The 25,693-nt window shown below is 34.4% G+C and overlaps 1 protein-coding gene across 1 annotated transcript in view; it reads right to left on the reverse strand.

Annotated features, from left to right (window-relative positions):
• Window positions 1-25,693, reverse strand: part of ITSN1 (Intersectin 1 (SH3 domain protein)) — a 76,366-nt gene that overhangs the window by 11,688 nt on the left and 38,985 nt on the right. The window contains exons 10-16 of the mRNA XM_051211647.1: window positions 9,831-25,193; window positions 8,893-8,999; window positions 7,669-7,735; window positions 6,837-7,043; window positions 5,135-5,380; window positions 1,411-4,462; window positions 483-559 (exon numbers count right to left, since the gene is read on the reverse strand). Of these exons, the coding sequence (XP_051071731.1) occupies window positions 24,703-25,035 (333 nt within the window). The 5' untranslated portion in view covers window positions 25,036-25,193 and the 3' untranslated portion in view covers window positions 483-559; window positions 1,411-4,462; window positions 5,135-5,380; ... (2 more) ...; window positions 8,893-8,999; window positions 9,831-24,702. The remainder of the gene's footprint in view (window positions 1-482; window positions 560-1,410; window positions 4,463-5,134; window positions 5,381-6,836; window positions 7,044-7,668; window positions 7,736-8,892; window positions 9,000-9,830; window positions 25,194-25,693) is intronic.

Raw genomic sequence — 25,693 nt, forward strand, 5'->3', positions numbered from 1 at the left:
CCTGAGGTTCGTGAACTTCATTAGTATTCGATCTTGATATAGTCGAACATATTTAACTCCACTGAATAACACAGGGACAGCTTGTGTTAATGATACTAATTAGGTTTTAGTGATTAAAAATGATGAGGGTTTTATGTGATGGAGGCGGTCAAAGTTAGTATAACTACTTTAGGTTGGGGAACAAAGCATTATCCCTAGATCACATAATTAGAGTGTGACGGAGGCCAAGTAGACGAATTTGTACTTGATAGTTTAGAACGAGTTATGTAAAATAATGATGGAAACGAAACAAATTTTAAGTTCAGCAAAACAATCCAATACATGACGGAATATGTCAACGAAAAATTCTAACACTTATTGGACAAACTGAGACTCGCGAAAGTGAGAAAAAGAGTATGCGTTTAAATGACTACGTTAGATGTGTTAAGGCTAGTAATTATGTTACGTAATATTAAAAAAGCCATATAGAAGATTTAACTTACATGGTGAATAAGAATGTGAATTAGACAAATTGCTTTCAGCTTTAATTTGATCCCTCAAAATTAATACCCAAAGATCACTATGTGATTTATATGCAAAAAAAGAAATAATAAGAGGATGTTTGTACACACGCGTAAAGATAATTTACTAATTCTGTATTTAGGTTAATATCATTACTGATCTGTTGGAAATGCTATCATTTCCAGTTGACATCTTTAACTTCCGTAAACTTTCGAAATAATCTAAGTAAAATCAGTTCATAATGTAAAGCTACAAAGTCTAAACATCTGCACAACCGTCTATACTGAAATATCCTTATACACTTACTAGGGAACAATTTCAGGAGGTGAGAAACTATGACAATTGGTGTTCAATAGTATCAGGTCTGGACAAATTTCACCAATTAATGAATAATGGACACAAAATATCCCTAGCAGATTCAAGTTAAAAACGCAAAGCATCGGATGTCAATTCAGTTAAGCAGTTATGATGTGTGAAGCCTGAAGGTCCTGGGTCCAATACCTTTCAGGATCATGAATATGCAACTCCAGAGGAGTCCCACATTACGACAAAACAGTCGTCTAAAGATTCCTGGTTTACAATAGTTGTTAAAAGTCCGTGATGTAAAACTACGAAATGACACCAGTGTTGAAACTTCAGGAGTAAAACGTTTTAGACCATAAAATTTATCTTACTGAGATTACAACGATTCCAGATGTTAAGAGGATCATCGATTTATATTAGATTACTGATCTGGTAAGAATTAAGACTTGATGACCAGGGTTAATATAAAATGACCTCATAAGTTACACATACACTTGACAAAAAAACTCTTAATGAAAATATGATCCGAGTCCGATGTTTTCGACTGGCTACCATCAAAACAAATAACAGCACAGTGTATAAACTAAATAAAAGTTATAAAATTACCAAATTTCATTCGATGGAGCCTTTAAAGTTACTATAGGTTGCCAAGAATTTCTTCGTTTAAATAATGAGAATACATTTGTCATTGAATATTTTACAATTTCAGATTGACGTCTAATATTAATATTGGGATTTTCAATTGATTCAGCTAATGTAGAAGTGGATACTGATCGTACAAGTTCATCATTTGTAGATTTGTTGTATGGTGCTGATTGAGGTGTTATTGAATAACTACTAAAAACTGAAGATGTTGATTCAGTGCTTTGTCTGAATGAACCTTTAAATACATATATCTAAACGAATTACAAAAAGAAACGTTTAATTAGAGACGAATGCATCGAAAATAAATGATAGACTGTTTCTAAAATAACAAGATACGAATATTCGTCAATATTAGAACGAATAGTTTGACAAAAATTGGGCGCAGAGTATAGAGAAGCTATTAAATGTGAAAATTATATTTGAAATAATCTCAGTGATTGAGATTTAAACAATTTCGATTCATTCTACAAACTTGTCTGGACTTCTTCAGAGTAATAATCAAAATCAAAGTTATCAAAGAAATATGTAATACTTAACAATCAAATCAAATATTTACTGTGATAATCCAATTATATTTAGATGTTGAGTCAGTTATATGATGATAATGTGAAAAGTCCACATTGTGAAGATGAATGAAAGAATCATGTGTGTATGTGTAAGCTTGAGTTATTTAATAGTTGATATTAGGTGTTAATTTGTTTTTACATGGAGTGACAATAAGAGTTCATTTTGAAGGTTGAAATTGTTTCTGAATTGTTGATGTGCATGTAAAATGAGAATCATCAAATACATAATTGTACTGCTAAAATAACCTACATTAATGTCTGTCAGAATAACGATGCATATAAAATAAACAGGTAGGATAGATAAAAGGCCCAAATACACGTTGATGACATTTGCCAAGTAGTTGCCAGTTGAATAATATCTTTTCTATTCAGACTGTTCTTATTAGCATATATATACATGGCTTCTGTTATCAATCTTTCTATTTCTAACTCATGTAACCTTATCACCGACCTATTCCCAAGTTTGTTCAGATCAACCGAGGATTTAGGAACATTTTTCAAACATTGTTTGTGTTCTTTCAACCTCACATCCAATCGTATTGGAATTTCTCCCACATAAGCTATATTACAATCATGACAGTTGATTTCATAGACATTCTGTTGTTCTTCGTCCTCTGAATGGCTATCCTTAATTTTCACTAACGCTGATCTTATGGTGTCACAAGCCCGAAAATACATTCTTATATCATGTTTGTTTAATTTAACCTCAAACGGGAAGTGTTGATGAAGTATAGTATACATTTATGTAACTTATTTTCTAAAAACTAAAAATCGCAATACGTAAAGTATCAAGTAAATAATATTTTATCATGACAACTCAAACTTCTACTTTTTAAAATAACTCGAAATCCCTAATCGACCCTATGGTAAACACTTCTATTTACATATACTTGAGTCAGTATCGTCAAAATATTTAACACAATGTAGCAAATAATTCACTGTTGTTTCAAAAGACAGAAGTGAAAGGTCGTTAGTTGTTACAACTACACAAATGACTATAAAATAAAGCAATGACTGGGATAACTGCACAGAACATTTACTCACTGAACTAACCCTCAATTCACAACCGACAGATTTTAAGGACTAAATGATTTAATACATGATCTAAAGAGTTAAAGCATGCATTTGAGCATAAACATTTAACCCAGATAATATAACTTATCAGATAACAACAAGTGAATGGCACAAAACAATCAATAATCCCCAACTTTGGTAATCCGTTTCGAAATCCTCATTCCCCCTGCTTAGTTACTCACCGATCATCCGATAAAAAACTGAAAAAATATTAAAATTTTATATATAAATAACAGAGATCACAGAAAATTGAGAAAAGTGAAGTGTTGGGTTTCAAATTGTTGCCAGACTTGGATTCGATCTGATACATAAGGATGTAGGAATTAGAAAATAGTTGTCCACCCTTCGTTCTTTTGATATGTTTTTTGTAACGATGTCAATTTTTGACGAAAGAAGAAATCTGAAACCTATCCGAAGTTCGGCACAAAACCATCTTAATAATTATAATGACGATAATTAATGGCTTTCTTAGTTCCTTACTATAAATCTTAAAACAAAAAAATCTCAGCACTAATCGTTCAATATAACAACGAATTTCTAGTTAGTATGTTTTCAACCGGTAATCAGTTAAATAAACAATTTATTTTCAGGATGGTTTCCACAGTCAACTTCTGCCATTCATTTTTAATGATGAAAGTATTCTACAAGTTCGTCTACTATACTTTTTATTCTACATGAATTTTAATGTATTCATATATAGTTCTTTTTCTTCTTCAAAGGATCGAGAATAAAGAAGATAAATCAATAGTTACAAATGAGCACTATAGCAATAAAGATCAAGATAGGTTTTAGGCTTTTTATAATTACTCGTGGGTACACACAGTTAACATTCATAATTATTCGAATTTAAAACACGTAATTTATTTGTAATATTTAGTAGAGTACAAACGAACCAAATATTTGAACAGAATGTCAAGTGTGCATCAAAAAAGAGTTATATTTCACACGTTCACTAATTTGTTTATCGACCGTATTATAAACTAAAATACATTACGTAAATTTCGCTGTGCATATTCATAACAAACAAACCATTGGTTAGTGAATACACACACACACACACTCACATACACCTATATTCAAAGCAAACTACTTATTGATACTTGTCACTAAGAGATTTACTATGATTAATAAATAATTTATTCACATAGTTATTTTCGTAGAAAGTAAAAAAGTATACTTATTATAACCAATCAGATACTACTCACTTGATTCAATGCTAATGGTTCTTTGTATAATATAAACGACCATTTTGTTTCATTCAATTGATTTGTAGACGGGAATTCAAATAACCGTCCATTAGTATTATAATTTGGTGTAGTTAAAATCAAATACTTGTTGAATAAGAAACAAATAAATTCTCGATTGCTTTTAGCCTGAGAAAAATAAATGATAGAAAATTTATGTTAAAAAAATACATTTTTGCTTAAAAATAGTGATTTTTATAAGAATGAAGGTTGAGTCATTTAACTTAGTATATACATTTTGTTTTACAACGGAAAATTAACATGCAAAAACATCATAACATAATCCGGCATGTGAAGGGGACGATTTCACTTTAATTACTCTAAAAGGTGACTCAGGAGACAATTTCAGCGCAATTGAAATCAATCACTAGCATACACATGATGAATAACACAAAGAATATATAAATGAAAGTAACTATGATAAGGATATTAAGAAACAATATTAAAGACAATAATAGAACACTGGTTTATCTGTGGCATATTTAAATATAATATCAAAAGCAGATGTTTTTATTCACAGTTGAATTCATGAGTCGATCTAAGCGAGACCACCATTGAAAACCTGGAAGCAGCGGACGGCCGTTTCGTCCTAGTATGGTGTTTTTTAATGAATAAAGCTAAAAAGCAGTGATCTTTAGATCAAATGAATTTGTACACTACAGTATGTTCCGAAATATGAAATTATTTCAAAGTAATGATGAGAAACATTTTATAAGTTGAAACAGAATACTAACGCCGTAGAGGGACATAACAATTCTTCAAGTTATAATCATACAATAAAATAAAAAGATTACAACTTACTTTATAAAGTGTACCACAATGAACTAAACATGGCCTGTCATGAGGATGTTGAGCTGTATTATCGGATAGCCAATCTAAAAGCCATTTATCAGCACCAATCAACCGTGAACGGAACCAGTCGATACGATTAGGGTTATCTTTAGATCCAATTGCATGATCGATTGACTTTAAAAGAGCAGACATCAAATTATTCACCTTAACAACTTCATCGTAGTCTGGACATGAAATAGGCGTATTTGTTGCAATCTAATTGAGAAAGAAATGAATACTAGATATAGAAGTTAAATCACATCATATATCGACGTTATATTACAAAAGTAGATTAAACCTATAGCAAAAAATACACAAATGCAAGACGAGAAAAACGTTAATGTAGAAATTGGATTAATTTGACTGACATTTCTTATTGTACATATTACGTTTTTGTTACTCTGTAGCATATTATTCATAATTTAAACAATCATATTACAGTGTTAAATAATTAAAATTTACTATAACGACGGGTTAAACGAAGAGAACGAAAAACGGAAGTAACTATAAAACTGAGTTTAAATTGCATTCGTAGTTATCTCCTTTTTCGTATTAGCCTTTCTTGTCATACTTACAACATACCATAAGTCAAAGTATCAACCATAAAGGTTTCGATGGTAAAGTCTTGAGGTTAATGAATAAACATCCTCCAGACTTCTATTCATACGGATGAAATCCACAGACGTACGCTAAACAACTGAAACTTTCATTTTGAGTAAAGTTGTATAAAATGACATCCTTCATGACTACAAAACAATATTTAGTACGTATATATTTATAAAAAGTGCATATTTTGCAAAGCTTTGTAAGCAAGTGGTCCATAATGTATAATTTCATCATTTGAAATCAGTATGATCGATCTATTTGAAGTAAAATATTCTGAAAGTGAAATGACCTAATCTAACAAGCGCTGATGGAATCAACAAGGTATGCATAATGATTTATAAACAAGTATGTTGTAAAAGTGTCATATTTGGCAGAAGAATTACCACATTATTCTCTTTTTAATATGCATAATTTTATTCATGACAAAAACCATCATACGACCAACACCTATACTATGATTCAAGTAAAAGATTAAAAACTCAGTAACCTTATCACATATTGAGACGATGAACACAATAATTCCTTCATACAGTAATCATAAGATGAATTTCAAGAAAAATCTCGATCTTCTTTGGGAATCCCGTCACTGAGCTTACTTGCATCACAATAATGCATTACTACCTGCTTCAAACACTAGAGAATAGGCAATATCTATTCCAAAAGGCATTATAATCAGGATTGGGTTGATGAATCTTTATTGGAATATAGGGTGGTTAAATGATAGCTATAAGAATAGAACTCTGAAGTCTTAAGAGATGGGTGCTGAATTCGAGTCGCAGTGATAAAACCAATATTGAAATGCATGCCATTTCAAATAACGAGTTCCACTGTCAACGACTATCGTAAAATATCAACTTGTAAAAGTAAGTAAACAACATCAAGACATTCATTCAAAATGTTTATGCGGCAACAGAGAATGATTACGTATTTCGTAAACATCAACAATAGGAAAACATAAATCATGCAATTAATAATTTCTGATGAGCATTTTAGCTTATTATTTAAGAGATTTTGATGTGGCATCTAAGTATATGACTCTTTAATAATGTATGATTATAAAACATACCTTTTCAACGATTAATTTATATTTTGTTATACGTTGCATTGGTTTCAACAGATATGAAGACAGGGGTAAACCTTTGGTTTTAGTATTTTTTTCAAATATTTTTACCAATTGATTTAAACGATAATTAGATGATAGATAATGTTGTAACGTTTCACATGCAACACGTTGTTGCGTACAATATAGACGATAGACTTTAAATTTAATCATCTACAATGTAAATGAAATAAATCAAAGACAATGATTAAGATAAAAACGTTGCAGGAATTCAAATAATCTAGAGACATGATATACAGTTAAAACAAGAAACACAGAACATAGATAATGCCTGTAGTGCAAAATAACAGTTATAAAGCATAATTTTCAGAATAAAAGACTACAGGGAATCCTAATGACCATCAACGTACAGAAATCAGTAGGAACTGTTGTTAGATGGAAGGATTGAAGATCGTTTTTATTAATTGTTTTATTTTACGTACGTACTCATAAAATTAATTTTTTAGTGGTGATTAATTTCTTTCATTGAGTAGCTATCATTTCATGATAGTTGACAAGGACAATAATGCATTAGAGTTTGAAGGGATATGATTAAAAGCTTTAGCTATCTGCCAACTTCTGACGTTCTTTATTACTGTTGTACAGTTGTACGCTACATGTTTGTGATAATGTACCAATTGTATGAGGGTAGCTTAGATAAAATATTTCTTGATCGTATATATTTCGATGGCAATTGGTTAATTTCAGTAAGCTTCAGTATTCCTGAATCGACAACATCAAAATGGTAAGATAATCTGGGATATACTGACAATAAGGAATAAAAAAAACACTTACATACATGTTTTAAAAGGATTTGACTAATCGACTGATCAGATGAATCGCTTTTAACATAATCATTCAAATCACTAAGAAACAAGAAACAAACAAAACAATAACAAAAATGATCTCATTGATAAAAGAAAACGATCCTTTACGATGACAACTAATTAAACAAAAAGTATAAAAAGCAAAGTTCAGTTAAAAAACAGAAAAAAAACCAACTATGAATTGATCGAATGTCTCTGACCAATCGATCTATTAACGATTTGTTGAATAACAACCGAGAAAAGTCAGATTACATTCTCTTGTACAATGACTGAATAAGTGATAATTCGAATTATTAAAATCAACTGTCGTTGGTGCTACTTGATTCAAATTTATAAAGTGAACTAATTATATGAAGAAAAATAAAACTTACATCTCTCTTTGTTACTTCCAATATTAATATGATACTAATTTAAATTAAGAAAGTTACCTATCTATCTATCTCTATTTCTCTCTCTGTCCATCCATATATATGTATATCAGGACAGTGATATAGATAATTAAAGTATTTCGAAGCAATTAATAATTAACATTTACGATTGATAAAAAGTATTGAGATTAGTTTATTTATTCTAATCCATTGGGAATTAAAAAGTGATGACTACTGGAGCGGATCAATTGTAGTCAACACAGAGTTAGTAGTGAAAGATGTGGTTAAGTTTCTGCTATGTTTGAAGGGGTTACGATATCTCCTAAAACCGGCGAACGGAGTGAAAGACAGCAACACAACAACAGGACAAGCTAAGCCATCCCACTGACCCGCAGCTCTGTTATCTAGAGGGAAAATATCAGATTCAGTCGAGGGAAATGAATATTCCACAAGCAATTGGAAGCACGAACAAACAAACAGAGAACTCATGAGCATATATACAGTACAAAAATGTCCATGGAAAACTGTTATAACGCTCGGATACCCTCCCAGTGTCTATTCTACAGGACTTCAACACAATTCAAATCAAGAATACGTGAATAGAACGTAAGTATATTTCCGCACCAAATTTCCAAAGTAAAATTACAAAAAAGAAAAATTTACTAAGTGATTTCTGGGGATATAGCATCGAGGTATTGTATCCCGTTAGCACAGTCATATGAGATTAAGACAGTGAATACAAGAAATAAGACTAGACATATATATAAGAAATATACTGTAAATTATCCCTAGGGATCATTGATAAATAAACTGAATTATTTAGCTTACCGACAAAATTCAGTTGAAGTATCGATCAACTCATTCCAATGAGGGAAAATATCATCCAATTGTTGCAAAGTTAACATTTTTGATGCTTTCATAGGTTTATAGAAAACCTAATGTAAACCATAAATATAGAGAAAATTTCATAATTAACAGTGAAGTTATTAAAAATCTAAGTCAATGAACAATTGTTTACTTGTAATTGCATGGTCAAGACTGTCACAACTATTTTGATGATTAAGTAAATAAAAAAGTACAGCTTTGTTGAAATCTGTCATTATTTTTAAAATCTAATATGGAACATAGTTCTTTGTGTTGTGTTCGATAACATCGTCTTATTCCAAGATAAAATAAATCAAGTGTTATAAGCGGATTGCACATATGACTTAATAGACATTTAACGTATTTAACTAATGCAGTGAAATAACTATGAAATATGCGACTGATTCATTGATTAATTAACAAGCTACTCGTGATTTTCACTAAAGAACAAACAGAAATGAATAACAGTGTAACAAAATATAGTCTGTGTTTATTAATTTTTAATTGTAAAGTGATGCTTTGAAACTAATTCATATGTACATTTTATCATGAATACCAGTTCATTTAGCTTTAACATCAATTAATATCAATTGTGTATATTAACATGTAAAAAAATATACCACATAATAGTTTGCTGCAGCAAAATTTCAAAAAACCAGTATTGAAATTCAGAAAAGTATCATTGACGCATGACAATGACCATTCAGTTAACATTTAACTATTTATGACATATTAGTAAGATCACATAATTACAACAAAGGATATGGTCAATTTTGAAGTGAAATCGATTAAACTTGTAAACTTAGATGTTTCACATATTACACAAATTAAATATAAATATGAACAGTTTCGACCATTTAAATAAAATATGGAGACAAAAAAAGCAATTCGAACAAACTTACATCTCTCACTTCAATAAGACTATTATTGTAGGCTAATTCAGTGTTGATAAGTTCTTCAATAGCAAAATCACGTTCACGTAGTTTTCTAGAAATATCAGTATTCACTTAAGATGAAAAATACATAAAAATAATACTGAAAATAGTAGAAAAATTGTACGAAATACCTAAGACGAAATTGGAAAGTATATCTAAAGATAATTAAAATCTAAAATATTGAAAAAATTATCTAATTGTTAATTTCGTTTACAAAACAAATAAAACGATAACTTATCTTACATAGTTATTGTTGATTATCTGCATTCGATGTCTCTGTCATTTTATGTTACACTTATTCATGAAGTTCATCGGTCAATAGAAGAAAGTTAAGTAAGATATAATGGATGACATAAGATGAATGATGCACAGAAAACAAGTAATAATCCTCAAGTATTAAAACGAAAACTAGGAAAGAGTTGACAAAGTCTACATTTAAATTCGAGATTACTTAGTAATCAGCACAACTAATTCTTATGAGTAATGAATTAGGAGCTATAAAGGTCAACCATATAACAGTTTATAATTAATACTAGTGTATAAATGGAAAACTACATACAGTTTATCATTTGAATAATCCTCTACAAAAACTACGTGATTGGCGAAATCACTGATTCATTCAGCAATTAAAAAACAAACAATCACCACAACAAATATATCACTTTTAGAGTGAGAAAAAAAGCCTAAAAAGATAATACTCCACAAAAAGAACGCGGAAAGAAATGAATAAAATTGATATAATATGGTCAATAATGTTAGTAACCTCGGCAACAAACGACTGAATATTAGTAGCTGCGATTAGCACAAACATCTATTCTGAAGATCAGGTCAAATAAAAACACAAACCTGTGTATATAAATGAGATAAATTAGTTTATGACATCAAACTAATGGAAAAAAAAATGCAAAAACAGAACAAACAATCACATATTGGGATAACTACGTAAGTATAAAATTGTGAATAAATTTAAATTCACCAAAACTTCAGGAAACCGATCAACAAATAGGTAAAAGAGATTCGATTATTTATTTTGAAAAAAAAACAACAACTGGAAATGAGAACTGCTAATACATGGAAACTATTTTAGTGTAAAGATATCATTTCGCTTGGTCATATAAATACTTGACGGTATTGATATTTGCTAATGTGACAAGACAGTACTAAAATTACACAAGTAATGGTCAATTAATGAAAAAAACATTATTTAGTAGGAGTATCGATTGGTGGAACTTTGTTAGTTGTCTCGATAACCGATGAGATGATTGCTGAAAAAAAACTATGGTTCATAAAAAATATATTTTTATGACTTTTTGTTTAATTTCCGCAATCAACCTGTCACTGGAATGTATCCGTAAAATACAGTACAGAAAAGCCAGATTTTCTTTGTAGTAGAAGCTTATAATTGCTGATAATTCTTTTGAGCGTAGGTATAAATAAATAATTATCTAATTTCTACAGAGAAAATTATTCATTGTACTAAATGTTTTGTTTCAATCATTACGATCTATTTTGAGCTTGCCTTTTAACAACTAACTGGGGAAGACAAACTTGGTATTAGATAAATGCTAAATAATTATATATTTGTCATAGCCTAATGATATAGATAACAGAACATGGCTAAGATTGCTCTTTCAGTGAGAAAATTAATGAGTGAATTAAACTAACACAAGTTTAAATAGTGTAGTAATTTAATTCAGTGCCTGCTCCTATGTTGCGACTGACTAACCGACTAATTTGGTTATTTATTTTCTGAAGTAGCGATCTACCTTCCATTTATTGGGATATTACAGATGTGTCATTATTTTATCACTAGTTAATTACACAAATACATTAATTTTTTACAATTGATTGATCACTGGGTGGTGATCAATGTCTTGTGTGTTAAATCCTTCTTAGTGCAGACCGATTCAAATTTAAAAATGCAAACTTCAAATAAAATATGAGAACTTTGACAGTTATTCCTGTGTCTAGCATAATGTTTATTGGCTGAGATATGGATTACATTTTCTCTATACATTAAAGTGTATGAGGAATTAAATAGGTAAATTTAAGGATTAATACAATGAGAGGGGGAATAAAGATAAACGACAATAAAATATTAATACGTTTTACTGTAAAATGGCACAAAATCCAATGAAACCCAATAACCGTTAAAACAGACAACGTGAAGAGCTAGCTTTGTCGCAACAATTTATAACTTATTATGAATTAAAAGTTCAGCAAACGTTTTATAGAATAGATGAACTATGGTCAGCACTAGAATCCAGAACGAAAGTTTAGTCGTAACTGGGACTTATCAGCAGGATGGATTTCCATTCTTATATTGATTTTCACATAGAGACTGGAATCCAATGTCTTTTACTTTGAACACCAAGGGAGTATCCATTGAGTCATTGAATCCGGATAGCCACTAAAATATTCACCGAGTATGATGTTTATATTATATATCAATGATATCATTTAAATCCTCACATATAATATGTTCACTAAATGTTCTTTTCTAAAAGTGGTTTATTGTATCCGGTGATGGGGGTCTGTGATCAAAGATGTAGGTACTTAATTCACAATTCACGGATATAGTAGAAGTGTCAGAGTTGTCAGTGTCATGAACAAGCAATCTTACACTTTATAGTTCCTTGCTGCTAAACAGAGGATAGTAAAGAAGAGTATTCATTTTGAATAATAATTACTATTATTATTTTTTTCTCATACTACTTTAAATATAAAAATTTTTACACATTGAAGCTGAAATAAAGAAATATGTCATTTGGATTAGCATAACAGTAATATTAATAATAATGATAATAATAATAATGTCATTAACCGTAGTATACAATGCATTGATTAGAAGTAGTATATTTTGTACTGTTGTACGAGAAAAAAATAACAACAAAGATGAGATCTAACAACTTTAAAAGATCGACATGATAAAATTACAACATTTTTTAATAAACAATCATGCAGAATTCATCAAAACAAACATAAATCTTTAGAATATATATATATATATATATATATATATATATATATATATGCATACATCTCATATATACAACTATTTCATATATAAGCATAGATAAGTTACACATTGTGTATACACCATGAAACTTTAATTGTTTTGCAAACAATAACTGAACAACTAATCTATGTGGCTGTGCATTTTATGAACGAAATCATCCTATTTATAAATCGAACAAAACAGCTGAAATAAGAGAGAATGAAAAATAAAAATATTCTTTGGTAATTTCATTATTTTTGATACTTTCAAAATACATTAAGAATAATAAAAACAACAGACCAAGAAGAATGAACAGCGCATATCTAAGTAGTAGTAGTAGTAGTGCAAAAAGCAATGTTATTGATGAAACGGGTTGTTACAACGGTGACCACAATAATGGAAGTGTGCAACTGACCAAAATAACGACGACAATAAGAACAATAATAAGTGACAATAAGTACCAATAACTATATATATATATATATATATATATATATATATCAATGAATACATCCAGTTATCAATGATCTGTATTAATTACTTAACAAAATATAGATTAGATGGTTAGTAACGCATAATGCAAGTATATATCATAGAGTGGTTAGCGTGCACAAACATATACATATAATTAGGTTAACAAACATTGACACCGAAACAAGTTGATAAAAAAAGAAAACATGAGCAAAGCAAACAGAAAGTATAAGGGTACAAGCAGATAAGTTGTATGTTCAATTAGAAGGATTTATAGTTTGTTATTTCGGAGGAAAAAAAACAAAATTACAATCATTGCATTAAATAACAGAAAAATATATATATATATGAATTACCATTACAATATCAGCGCATATTGACGTGTGATTCATATAGAAGTATTAACCAGGAGTCAATGTTGATTGATGTAAGGCGGATTTACACAAATACATAGACAGATAGTGAGAAATTACGGAGATCACAGGATTGAATTCGAATTTAGCAAGATATAGATAATACAGAATCAATAAAAAACAAAACAAAAAAAACATTGAGAGAACTGAAATAAAACTCATTGAGAAAATGTTAGATACTGTGGGAAAGGGCAGGACTGAGTGATAAATTTGTGATAATCAACAAAAATGAATGAAATCACTGAATTTCTTATGTTCCGATTGATGTGCGTCTTTCATCACGCGTTATCTACTAATAAAGTGATTTATGTGTATAATAATACTGTTGTACTGATTGTACTTGCAGTAACTGATACTGACATAATAAAACATTATACACGCAAAAAAAATCTATTAAATAATACGTCAAATACACTACAGAGTTCAAATGAGAAGAGCTGGTTTGACGGAATCAGTAGAATAAGCCAACCACCCGACTTTAAATAAACTCAACGATACACGACCAATAGATGGATGTAACTGATTCATAAGATAAAAATGTAATTTAAAATGGAGAATATTCATATCAAAGAATGGGGATTTCGGAGATGTTGTGTTCGCTACGTTTCTTTCAAAGACATGTGCTGGCGATGATGTCTCAAAAGACAATAAAAGTTTTGAGATCAAACCGCCTAGTCTAAAGAACACATCTCCAAAAAGCATTCAAAACTTGAATATCTAAAGATGAGACACTGTAATATTGTCAGATTCACTAGAATAACGGTTGAATTCATTTAAATAACGCACTTGGAGTATAATTGAGTCAGAATACAGTTTTATTTTCAATTTTGCTGGCTAACATGAAAAAAGTAGTGTAAAATGTGATTGATATACGAACCCACCAATAACAAGGGAAACGCCCACCACCACATCAACTCCTTTTGACCTTGTACGACTGTATCACTTTATTAACCAATCACAGTTTAATGTTCATTGTAAAACAATATTGTCTTGTTGACTCATTTTTCCTATTCTCTGGCTACTGTTCGGTATGTTATTTGTCTCTGTTTTTCCCTGTATTAATAGACCGTACTGTTTGTTTGTACACTAACGATGTTAATTTATGTTTTAGAAACAGATAAAGTTTATCTAGCCAAATAGCTTGCTTGTTCTGACTTTGGCTAAACCAAGACTTTGTACTCGACAGTCTAGAGATTAGCTTAGAGTTGAATCTGAGGGAAATTGCTTCCTACAAGTAGTGTTCTGCGACGGAGATATTACTTCATCATCCTAATGACCCTTCAAGTAAAACGCATTAAGTCAAGATGGAAAAAAATTACAACACACAGAAAGACGTACTTCCAGTAAATTATCCCAAAATATGTACAATTGAGTGACTAAACAAACGGAAACATAGTCCTTATTACTGACTATGATACACTTAGATGACTTAACAACGTGGGGTTTATTCCCAGCCGTTAAATTTAGGCTTACATTCGAGGATATAGAACAGGAAAAAAAGAATTAGGAAGAATGCTATAAAGTAATTTTAGTCTCACCGTTTAAGGGAAGACAAAGAGTGTATACACGTACTTCATTGTGATCGATTCTGAGCCATATCACACAGTCTCCAACCACGATAGTCGCGCGGACCCCAAACGAAAAGTATGTATCTGCCAACATAGCTCAGACTAGTGATTTTATGAACTGATGCCCCTAACTTTCTTCAACCGTCTCTAACACTAGTCAGCATTGTGCGTCGTGGTAACCGGTGGTTGTGCATACGTACCACGTGGCCTAACCATCTGAGTCGATGAACATTTACAACCTCATCAACTGATTTACGACCATCCCCTAATACCATACGCCTAACTTCACTATTACCTACCCGGTGATCTCAGCAGATGCGAGCAATATTTCTAAGACATCTGTGATCAAACACTAGTAACTTACAAGTATCTTCCACTCTTAATGGTCACGTTTTGCAGCCGTAAAGTAGAACAGATCGAAATGCTGCACAGTATACTCGCCCCTTAATTGATAGACAGATAACTCACCTTCGCCATAGGTCACGTAAGTTGTCAAAAGCCAAACGAACTTTTCGAATCCGTGCTAAGATTCCGTCAGACACCAACCCATTAGGGCTGATCAGACTCCGAAATAAGTGAATTTGTCGAAGCGCTCGACTGTTTCACTCCCTATCCTTAGTTCAGGTGTTGACGCAGGCCAGTTCTGAAGCAACAACTTGCATTAAGAGGGAGAGAAACGCATTCCGAACATCCTGGCATTGTTGCACAATGCTACCAAAAGACTCTGCATCTTATCGGCGTTTTCACCAAACAGGACTATGTGACCTGCGTATTCTAAGTCGATAAGTAGGCCTCCTGTTAGGAGACCAATGCCAGAAAATTTAGTCGACGAGAGCGTTGTTTCCATCAGTAGGTCTATGATGAAATTGAGCGAAAATGGAGATAGTGGATAGCCTTAACGGACACCACTAGAGGTTGCAAAAGCAGATGACAGTTCACTATAAGCTCTGACTCGACTAGTAGTGTTCGACTAAGGAGCCTTCACAAGGTTTATGTACTTCTGAGGTACACCTTTCAATGACAGACACTGCCACAGAATCTAGCGATCTACAGAGTTAAATGTTGCTTTTAAGTCAAGAAAGACCACCATTGTCGGACGCCGATAAGCATCCCCGTGTTCTAGAACCTGACGAATGGTAAATATGTGGTCAATGCAGCCACGACCAGGTCTGAAGCCAGCTAGAGTTTCTCGTGTTTGCAGTTCACGAGTCTTAGTTAAGCGTCTAATAATTATCGAGGCTAGTATTTTAGATACTATATTAGTTGAACTAATCCCTCCATGGTTGACACAAGACGATTTTTATTCCTTCCTACATATCAGGACAATAAGCGGTTGCGACCAGTCAGATGGGATAACGTCCAACTCCCAGATTTTAGCTAAAATATTAGTCAACCTAATCGCTAAAATTAAACCATCATCCTTAAAGACCTCTGGAGCCAATCCATCTGGACCAGCTGCCCTTCCTCGTTTCCGATTAACTGTAGCCTTATGAATTTCTGCTAGAGTTGGGGGACCTACTTTAATGTTCCATTCACACTGCCTGGGAATGAAGGGTAGTTGTAGAGTAGCTGAAGGCTAGCTGAACTGTTCCTTAAAGTGTTCTGCCCATCCTTCTAAACGTCTGGGCTGGGAGCAGATAAGAGCGTCGTCTTTTTCCGAGATAGTCTCACTTACACTTGACTTTTTAGTTCCAGTTTCTTTTATGAGTCTGAAGAGCTGTCTGGTGTTACCTACAGCCGCCTCCTTTTCCATCTCTTTTGCTTTCGATGCCCACCACTGCTCACGGTCGCTCCTTAGACTTTTGCTTAACCTAGATCTGATTTGCTTTCGTTCATCATCGTTTTCAGAGTCTGATGGGATGAGTTTACGAGAATCCATCAGTGCAGTAGACTTAGAAGAAATCCACTGGTTTTTTGTAACTTTTTGGTTTAAATCACTAATACATGTCACTGCTGTTTGTATATCTTTCCAAGCAACATCTGAGTCAGCCTCGTTTTCAGAACTACTTAAGTGTGACCTCAGTTGTTCCCGGAATCTACTTTTGGCTTTCTCGTCACTCAATTCAATTCTTAGTGTGGCTTTTCGAGGCCCAGTGAGGTGCAAGCGAATGCGTGCCTGTATTAGAGCATGATCGCAGTCCAAGCAGGTATTACACAATGAGCGACAATCTATCGACTCTCTCCAACGATGACTGATGACAAAACGGTCTATCTGAGTGTATCGTTGGATTGGTGCAGGCGGGCGGCATGTTAGACGATTTCTCTCCTTACGCTTAAAATTATTGTTTGCTAAAAAACGATTGTTGCAGCAGACGGCTACAATTATATGTTCGCTGAGCCGGAATACCAAAATACCCACCCAAATGTCTTTGTGCTTGATTTAAGCTACCTACGTGGGCATTAAAGTAACCTGCTATGAGTACTATGTGTGAGTGTTTAGCTTTGTGAAGAAGTTCAGATAGCTTTCTTTAAAAGTCATCTTTCACTTCATCCGAGCTGCAGACAATGGGAGCGTAGACAGAAACGACAGAAAGGCAACGATGTGTCCCTATCCTTCCGAATTCTTATAGAGCCGTTTGGTCGAACAGTACATAGGTGACTGCTGAAGGGGATCCACTCTAATAGTGCTTGTGTTGCCCTCGTACTTAGTGCCATGCCAACACCTACCAGTACACGAGAACTAGACATCGGGTCGCCAGGTACACGGAGGGTGCATCTCATCGGTTCTCAGTTTTGGCGAAGTTAGGTCATGTGGATGATCACACTAGAATCCTGTATGTTTCCGAGACACAGCATACATCAATGGTACAAGATTCTAGGGTTTTAACCAAGGAGGCCTGTTGGCCCATTTGACACAGGGTGTGTACGTTAAAGTCTCCAATGTATAGTTTGGAGTGAGGTTTCAGTAGACCCGGTAGTGTTTTGCGCACTAGAATCGTTGGCTATGGTAGCACTTGAGGAGGATGTCTAAAGAGGAAGTTTAGTGTTGACAGTCGATGTAGGAGAAATAATAAGAATTGAAGAGGGAGATGGATTATGAATATAGTGATCTAAAGTGCTGTTCGGATATGAGAGGGTTTATCTCTTCACGTTGCTCACGCCGTGGAAGGGCTCTTCCGGAGGTATCTGAAAAAGAAACTGAATTAAAGGTGATCTTAGTGACCTGAGAGTGTGACTGTTGAGTCGGCTTCCGGAGAACTTCAACGGAGCCTCCAGAGGCCCAAAAGGAGCCGAAGGATCCTAGCCAATCAGAGTACGATGGAACGTTCGAGAATTCAAGCGTGGCGTGCTATTATTGGTCGGTAGCATAATATGACGTTAACGAATAGGCTGAAAATATGATGTTGATTTAACAGACGCCAACATCTATAAATACCCTTGATTTTCTGTACAAGAATGAACCTTGGGATAAATATTTTCTTTCATACTTGTGTCTTCTCTCTGGAGTTCGATTCGCTGTGTAGTTCTAGACTGCGGGTTACCGAAATAGCTTAGGAATCGTATATAGCAATTCATCGACAACACGTATCAGTGGCGACAGGGATGGGATGGAAACTACAATGAATATTTACTTGGAGCAATTAGAAGCCTATATGGTGCGTCAAGAAAAGAGGTTTGAAGAGTCCCAAATTAGAATCATGGAAACCCTGATGCAGAAATTCTGCCTGTCCGAGAGAAACCCTGCTTCTAGTGAATCTCAAGTATCACATACTGATTCAGTCATTAACGCCATCCATGAATTTAATTTTGATGGTGTAGCAGGTGTAACCTTTGAGTCATGGTTTAAGAAGTATGAAGATTTGTTTTATATAGATCTTTGCAAACTGGATGATGCTTCAAAAGTCAGAATACTTCTTAGAAAACTTGGGACTATGGAACATGAACGCTATAGCACGCAGTGCATCTGGGGGGGGGGAAGTTAAATATTATTGGAGAAGTGCCATGCACTGTTTCTAAAGGTACTGTAACAACAAATGCAACAGTATATCTTACAAAGAAGCCAGCACTCGACTTGATGGGGTTGGATCTTATAGAAACACTTAAACTAGCAGACTATTCTATTAACAGTATCTGCAGACGAGTCAGTACTGACAACACCTCAGAATGGAGCCAGAAAAATGCCATGCTACAAAGACACCAAAACGTGTTTTAAGAAGGATTGGGGGAATGTACCAAGGCCAAAGCAGTGTTAACCCTAAAACCTGCAGCTACTCCCGTTTTTCGACCTAGGAGACCCGTACCATATGCTGCTCTACCAGTGGTTGAACAAGAACTAGAACGACTTCAGAAACTAGGTGTCATTGAACCAGTGAATTTCTCAGAATGGGCCGCACCGATAGTATTAGTAAAGAAGACCAATGGTAGCGTTCGTTTATGTGCCGATTACTCAACCGGGTTGAATGAAGCCTTAGAAACTCATCAGTATCCATTACCCTTACCTGAAGATCTTTTTGCTAAACTGAACGGAGGTAAGCTTTTTGCAAAGTTGGATTTATCAGAAGCTTATTTACAAATCCCTGTTGCTAACGTGTCTAAAAACCTGCTTACCATAAACACGCACAAGGGTCTATTCCGGTATAATCGATTACCCTTCGGAGTCAAGACGGCCCCATCCATATTTTAGCAAATAATGGATGCTATGTTACAAAATGTTTCAGGTGCTGCAGCTTACCTAGATGATATAATAATTATGGGAGTAGATAGAGTAGACTTAGAAAAGAAGCTTGACCAGGTGCTGACGCGAATAGCCGAATATGGAATTCGACTTCGTCCAGAGAAATGTGACTTCTGTATGCAAAAAGTACGCTATCTTGGGTTTATAATCGACAAAGATGGAAGAAGACCAGATCCGGAGAATACCCAGGCAGTGAAAACTATGCACAGACCGACGGATGTCCCCACACTACGATCCTTCTTGGGACTAGTTAGCCATTATGGAGCTTTTATTCCGAACCTTCATCAATTACGTGCCCCCCTGAATAACCTTCTGGTAAAGAATGTAAAATGGAGTTGGTCTGCAACTTGCCAAGCCGCTTTCGATGAAATCAAGAAAGTGCTAGTCTCGGATCTGCTGCTCACCCATTACGATCCATCTTTACCCATTGTAGTGGCATCAGACGCTTCAAACTACGGCATTGGAGCAGTTATTTCTCACATCATGCCAGATGGATCCGAGAAAGCGATATCACATGCGGCTAGATCGTTAACGTCAGCAGAACGTAACTATAGTCAGATCGAGAAGGAAGCATTGTCGATTATCTTCGCTGTCAAGAAATTTCACAAGATGATATTTGGACGTCAGTTCACCCTATTAACTGACCATAAACCATTACTAGCCATCTTTGGGTCGAAGAAAGGTATACCTGTATACACTGCAAACAGACTGCAACGTTGGGGAACTACACTTTTGGGTTATGACTTCAAGATCAAGTACCAGCCCACTACTGACTTTGGACAAGCTGACGCTTTATCTAGACTGATTAGTTCACAAGTAAAACAGAAAGAAGACACTTTGGTGGCAGCAATCGAGACGGAAACAGAGGTACATCGAGTTTTGGAAGACGCAGCTGATGGTTTACCAGTTACTTTCAAGGCCATCAAAGAAGCCACGGAAAATGAGAAGACTTTAAGAGAGGTTAGTGGTTATCTTCTCACCAAGTGGCCGAACCGTCGTTTTCAAGGAGAAATGCTACAATATTTTCGCCGACGGGACTCACTTATGATGGTCGACTCATGTATTATGTTTGGTAACAGAATTATTGTTCCAAAAGTATTACGGTACAAGGTTCTGAGACAATTCCACAGCGGTCATCCTGGTATCAATAACATGAAAGCATTGGCTCGAAGCTACACATACTGGCCTACGATGGATCAAGATATTGAAACAAGATGCCGCAATTGTTCATCGTGCCTACAAGCAGCCAAAAGTCCAAACAAGTGTGAACCGCAACAATGGGAAAAGCCGAATAGTCCTTGGGAGAGGCTGTATGCAGACTTCGCCGGTCCAATACGAAGAAGAATGTATCTAGTCATGGTAGACGCGCTCACAAAATGGCCACAAATCTACGCCATGATGAACTGCACAGCCAGTAAAACAATCAGCAAGTTATCCGACCTGTTTAGCTGCTTTGGAGTCCCGCAGACTTTAGTGACCGATAACGACTCACAATTCACTGCAGAATCATTCAAGCACTTCTGCAACGTTAATGGGACTGCACGCATACGATCTCCACCGTATCACCCTCAATTAAATGGCCAGGCAGAGCGCTTCGTGGATACATTGAAAAGAGCCCTATTGAAAGGGGGAGGCGAAGGGACGACAGGGCAGGTGATCACAAAATTTTTGACATCCTACAGATCCACCCCGAACCCGAATGTTCTAGACGGCAAGTCTCCCGCGGAAGCCATGTTCGGAAGGCGTATTCGAACCGTCTTCGATGCCATGTTGCCATCCAAATTAGTGGATGAGCGCAGTCACGATCCAAGTATCCGGAACTTCAATCTTGGCGACAAAGTTTACATTAAATCCCACATCGGGAAGAACCGATGGGAACCGGGAGAAGTTGTGCAAAAACTGGGAAGAGTTCTGTACAGAGTTCGAGGAGCTTTTGGGACATGTATACGACACGTAAATCAAATCCTTAAGGACAAAAGGACGGTGCAGACTCGAAGTAACCGGCCGGACTTCCCGTTGGATTTAATCTTAGATGCACCAATACCACAAATGCCCAGGAACACTGAAAAGATGCCTTGGACAAGGAAAACGACAAGAATAATGGGACGCCGTCGCTACCCAGTCGTCAAACTACAAGTAGATCCCAGAAAGAAATCTTATTCGGGGGAAGGTGTTGAGTCGGCTTCCGGAGAACTTCAACGGAGCCTCCAGAGGCCCAAAAGGAGCCGAAGGATCCTAGCCAATCAGAGTACGATGGAACGTTCGAGAATTCAAGCGTGGCGTGCTATTATTGGTCGGTAGCATAATATGACGTTAACGAATAGGCTGAAAATATGATGTTGATTTAACAGACGCCAACATCTATAAATACCCTTGATTTTCTGTACAAGAATGAACCTTGGGATAAATATTTTCTTTCATACTTGTGTCTTCTCTCTGGAGTTCGATTCGCTGTGTAGTTCTAGACTGCGGGTTACCGAAATAGCTTAGGAATCGTATATAGCAATTCATCGACAAGACGTATCAGTGACCGCAGTGCCCAAGGGACAACTGCTTGAGGTTGGTCACACACGACCTTTTTGTGAATTTTCGTTCTAGCTCCGTACTTGTTTGGACCTTACCGCCGGAGACGGAAATCCGCGGGATAAGGTGAGGTGTGTATTTTTAGGGTCAACTTTTTCTAACCCCACCCTTCTTTGTGGGGAGGCAGTATCGCTGTTATGCTGGTTGTCTGAGGAAATATAGCCCAATCGGTCCTTCACGATAGGTAAACCTAACCACCATGTTAAGCTAGCAGCAACGTTGACTAAGAGGGACCGAGTGGGAGGTTAAGATTCAATACTTATAGTTCGGACATGACGCTACTGTATTATAATGCCTACCAAAAATCGGTTTTGTTTTCCATTAAATCTATCTGTGTAACATAAACATTTAATTGATGAAAGGACAAGCGATATACACTGTCAGTATGATACAGTCAAATAATAAGAAAAACTGAATCATTGAATTAAGTTCACCTCAAACAATCAAATGTATCGATTTGAAAAACACATACAATGTATTACAAAAACAAGAATATAGATGAGAAACAATTAAATTTCACATAAAGATGGAGGTAAATTGACGAAACGAATATGCAATCAATAATATGGTCACATACAAATTATATTGTTAGCCTTAAACAAATAAAATTAGCCAATAAACTAGAGCCTATTTATGATTTAATCCATATTGAGAAACACATAGAAGCTTGAAACCGTTTTTTTTTCAGAAAAAAGATGAATATAACAAAGATCAGTCAAAACTCAAGATCTTACAGCCAATACTCTCTAGAACAAACATATCTGCAGTCATGGAGTGATAAAATGACTTTATCTATTTATCGTACGGTGATGAATGGTGCATGATTAAATCACTATTATTTATAAATTAAAAGTTTACTGAAGCAGTTTGTGATCTTTAAACTAGAATAAAATTAGTAATGAGTCAGGATTACGCATTTTTTAGTGTATTTAGTGAATAGGGGCAATATTTGGTAAGTTAGCAATTTTTTTTCGGTAGACTTGATAGTGATAATTGATTAGGGGTGCTTCAATTACATCACCCTTTATGACTGTTTCAAATTTGTGATGATAATTGGTTTTCAATATTGATTGACCTACTTCGTCTCTTATACCTAATAATTATAATACATGGTTTGAGTATGATTATATGGATTTCAGCATATTGCACATGTACAAATTCACAAAGAAAAACGTGATTGATTACTGTAAATGATGAAGTGTCAGTTGATGCTGCAGAAATGTGAATAACTACAAGTTTAATGAAAACAGATTTTAGTTCGTTGGGAATCATTAGTGTCTTGATAACAAAGCGAAGTTTAGGTGGGTGGTTTTAGACAGTTGTCTATAGATATTAAACATAAAACAAATGTATCAGTATATTTGGATCTGAAAATTCACCAAAAAGGATTTCAAAATGAAGTATTTTAACTAGGTGAGTAGTCTCTGATACAGATATATTATCGTGAAAGAATACTATTCATGTGAAGAATGTTATAGTGAAATTTCCTCAAGATACGTAAGCATTCATCGGAGTGAGTTTTAACACTAACAAAGAATGGTTAATTTTAACTTTAAAATCAACCCCTTGGAAAATTTACATCTTAGCAACAAGTAACAACAATGCTTTTTTGGTTACCTATTTGATAATTCTATCGATTTATACTAAATAATTTGAAAGGATAGCGGTCGTCAATGATTAGTATGTGTAACTAGACATCGACGAGAAAAAAATTATTTAAATCAGCTGGAAAATAGTTAAAGAAACTTAAATTTACAACAGCGAAAACGGAAAACATTAGACATATAAATAATAAATGTTCGAAGTAAAGTCTTCCACATTAAGACGCGAAACAATAACATAAGAATACGTAAGATTTGCTAAATTAACATTTACGTCATTGGAAATCACAGATTATTAAATGTCGATCAATAAAAATGAAATCCATTGGCTGCAATCAGCATATATGATAGCTGATAAGTTGATCGAATATGTCAGATGGAGAGAATTCTAAATTGTGACCTAAATGTTGAATAACAGGTGTTACGAAAGAATAAAGACTACAGTGCTTATATTAAGGATATCAGTAGTTAGGAATATAAACGTATGCTAGAATGATAATTTTCACACTAAGTTTAAGCAGCATAGTTGCTTAACAGGACCACGAAAAAAAGAACAAGCGAAATGTAAAGCAATTGTATTGTGAAGAATATCCATCTGAAACACATCTCATAAAAAATATTAGCTCACTTTGTGCAGGAACAACAGGACGTTGATTCACGGAATTTGAAGATTTTTCAGTCTGTGAGGGAGGATTGTATGGACGTACATAATTAACAGGGAAAAGTCCTTCTGCTCCGGAATTTTGAAGTCGACCACGCCACCATTCCGGTTCATCTCGACCGAGTACTGTAATAATAGCACCTTCTTCAAATGTTAACTCATCTGCATGAACAGCTTTATAACTAAAAATAGTTTGCATCATTTCCACACGATTTGATTGTGCTTGCTGACTTTGTACAGAATTATCATTAACAGAATTTGATGTAGTAATCGCTTTTGATGCTAATGCCTTTAAACTAGTTGGAGTATTTTCAATTTGATTATTAGTGGTACTTATTAGTTTGGATAAAGGTTTTTGATCTTTGAGGACATAAATTGAAAACAAAATAATAATTACAGGTGATAGATCATTAAAGAGAGAATCACAAGCGGCAATTGGCAAAACTACATTACAACGACAAAACGAATCTAAATAAAAAAGAATTGTACCAGCAATGATGTTAAGGAAGAATGGAGATTTAAGAAAATGGTCCTAAAAGAACGGGTGGAAAGATATGTATAAAGCAATAATGGGAATCACGACAAATCTCCCCGACTGTGGACGTTTTTGAGTATTCACCGAACCTGTCGAACCACTCATCGCAGTTATAGAGCGGAACCTAGACAGGTAATCTCCATTCACCTACGCCGTTCAGTTCAACAGTCAAGGACTTCATCAACTAATGTCATCCCTTCCATTTGACTGCTCCGAGCTTTATTTAAATTAACTCCGTCGATACACAATACGCGACCAATACTTCGAAAACATTTATAATCAAAAGTCTTTAGGCTTACATCATTCTATATTGCATGTGCTGATT

Source organism: Schistosoma haematobium, chromosome ZW (genome assembly GCF_000699445.3).
Source record: "Schistosoma haematobium chromosome ZW, whole genome shotgun sequence".
Lineage (NCBI taxonomy): Eukaryota > Metazoa > Platyhelminthes > Trematoda > Strigeidida > Schistosomatidae > Schistosoma > Schistosoma haematobium.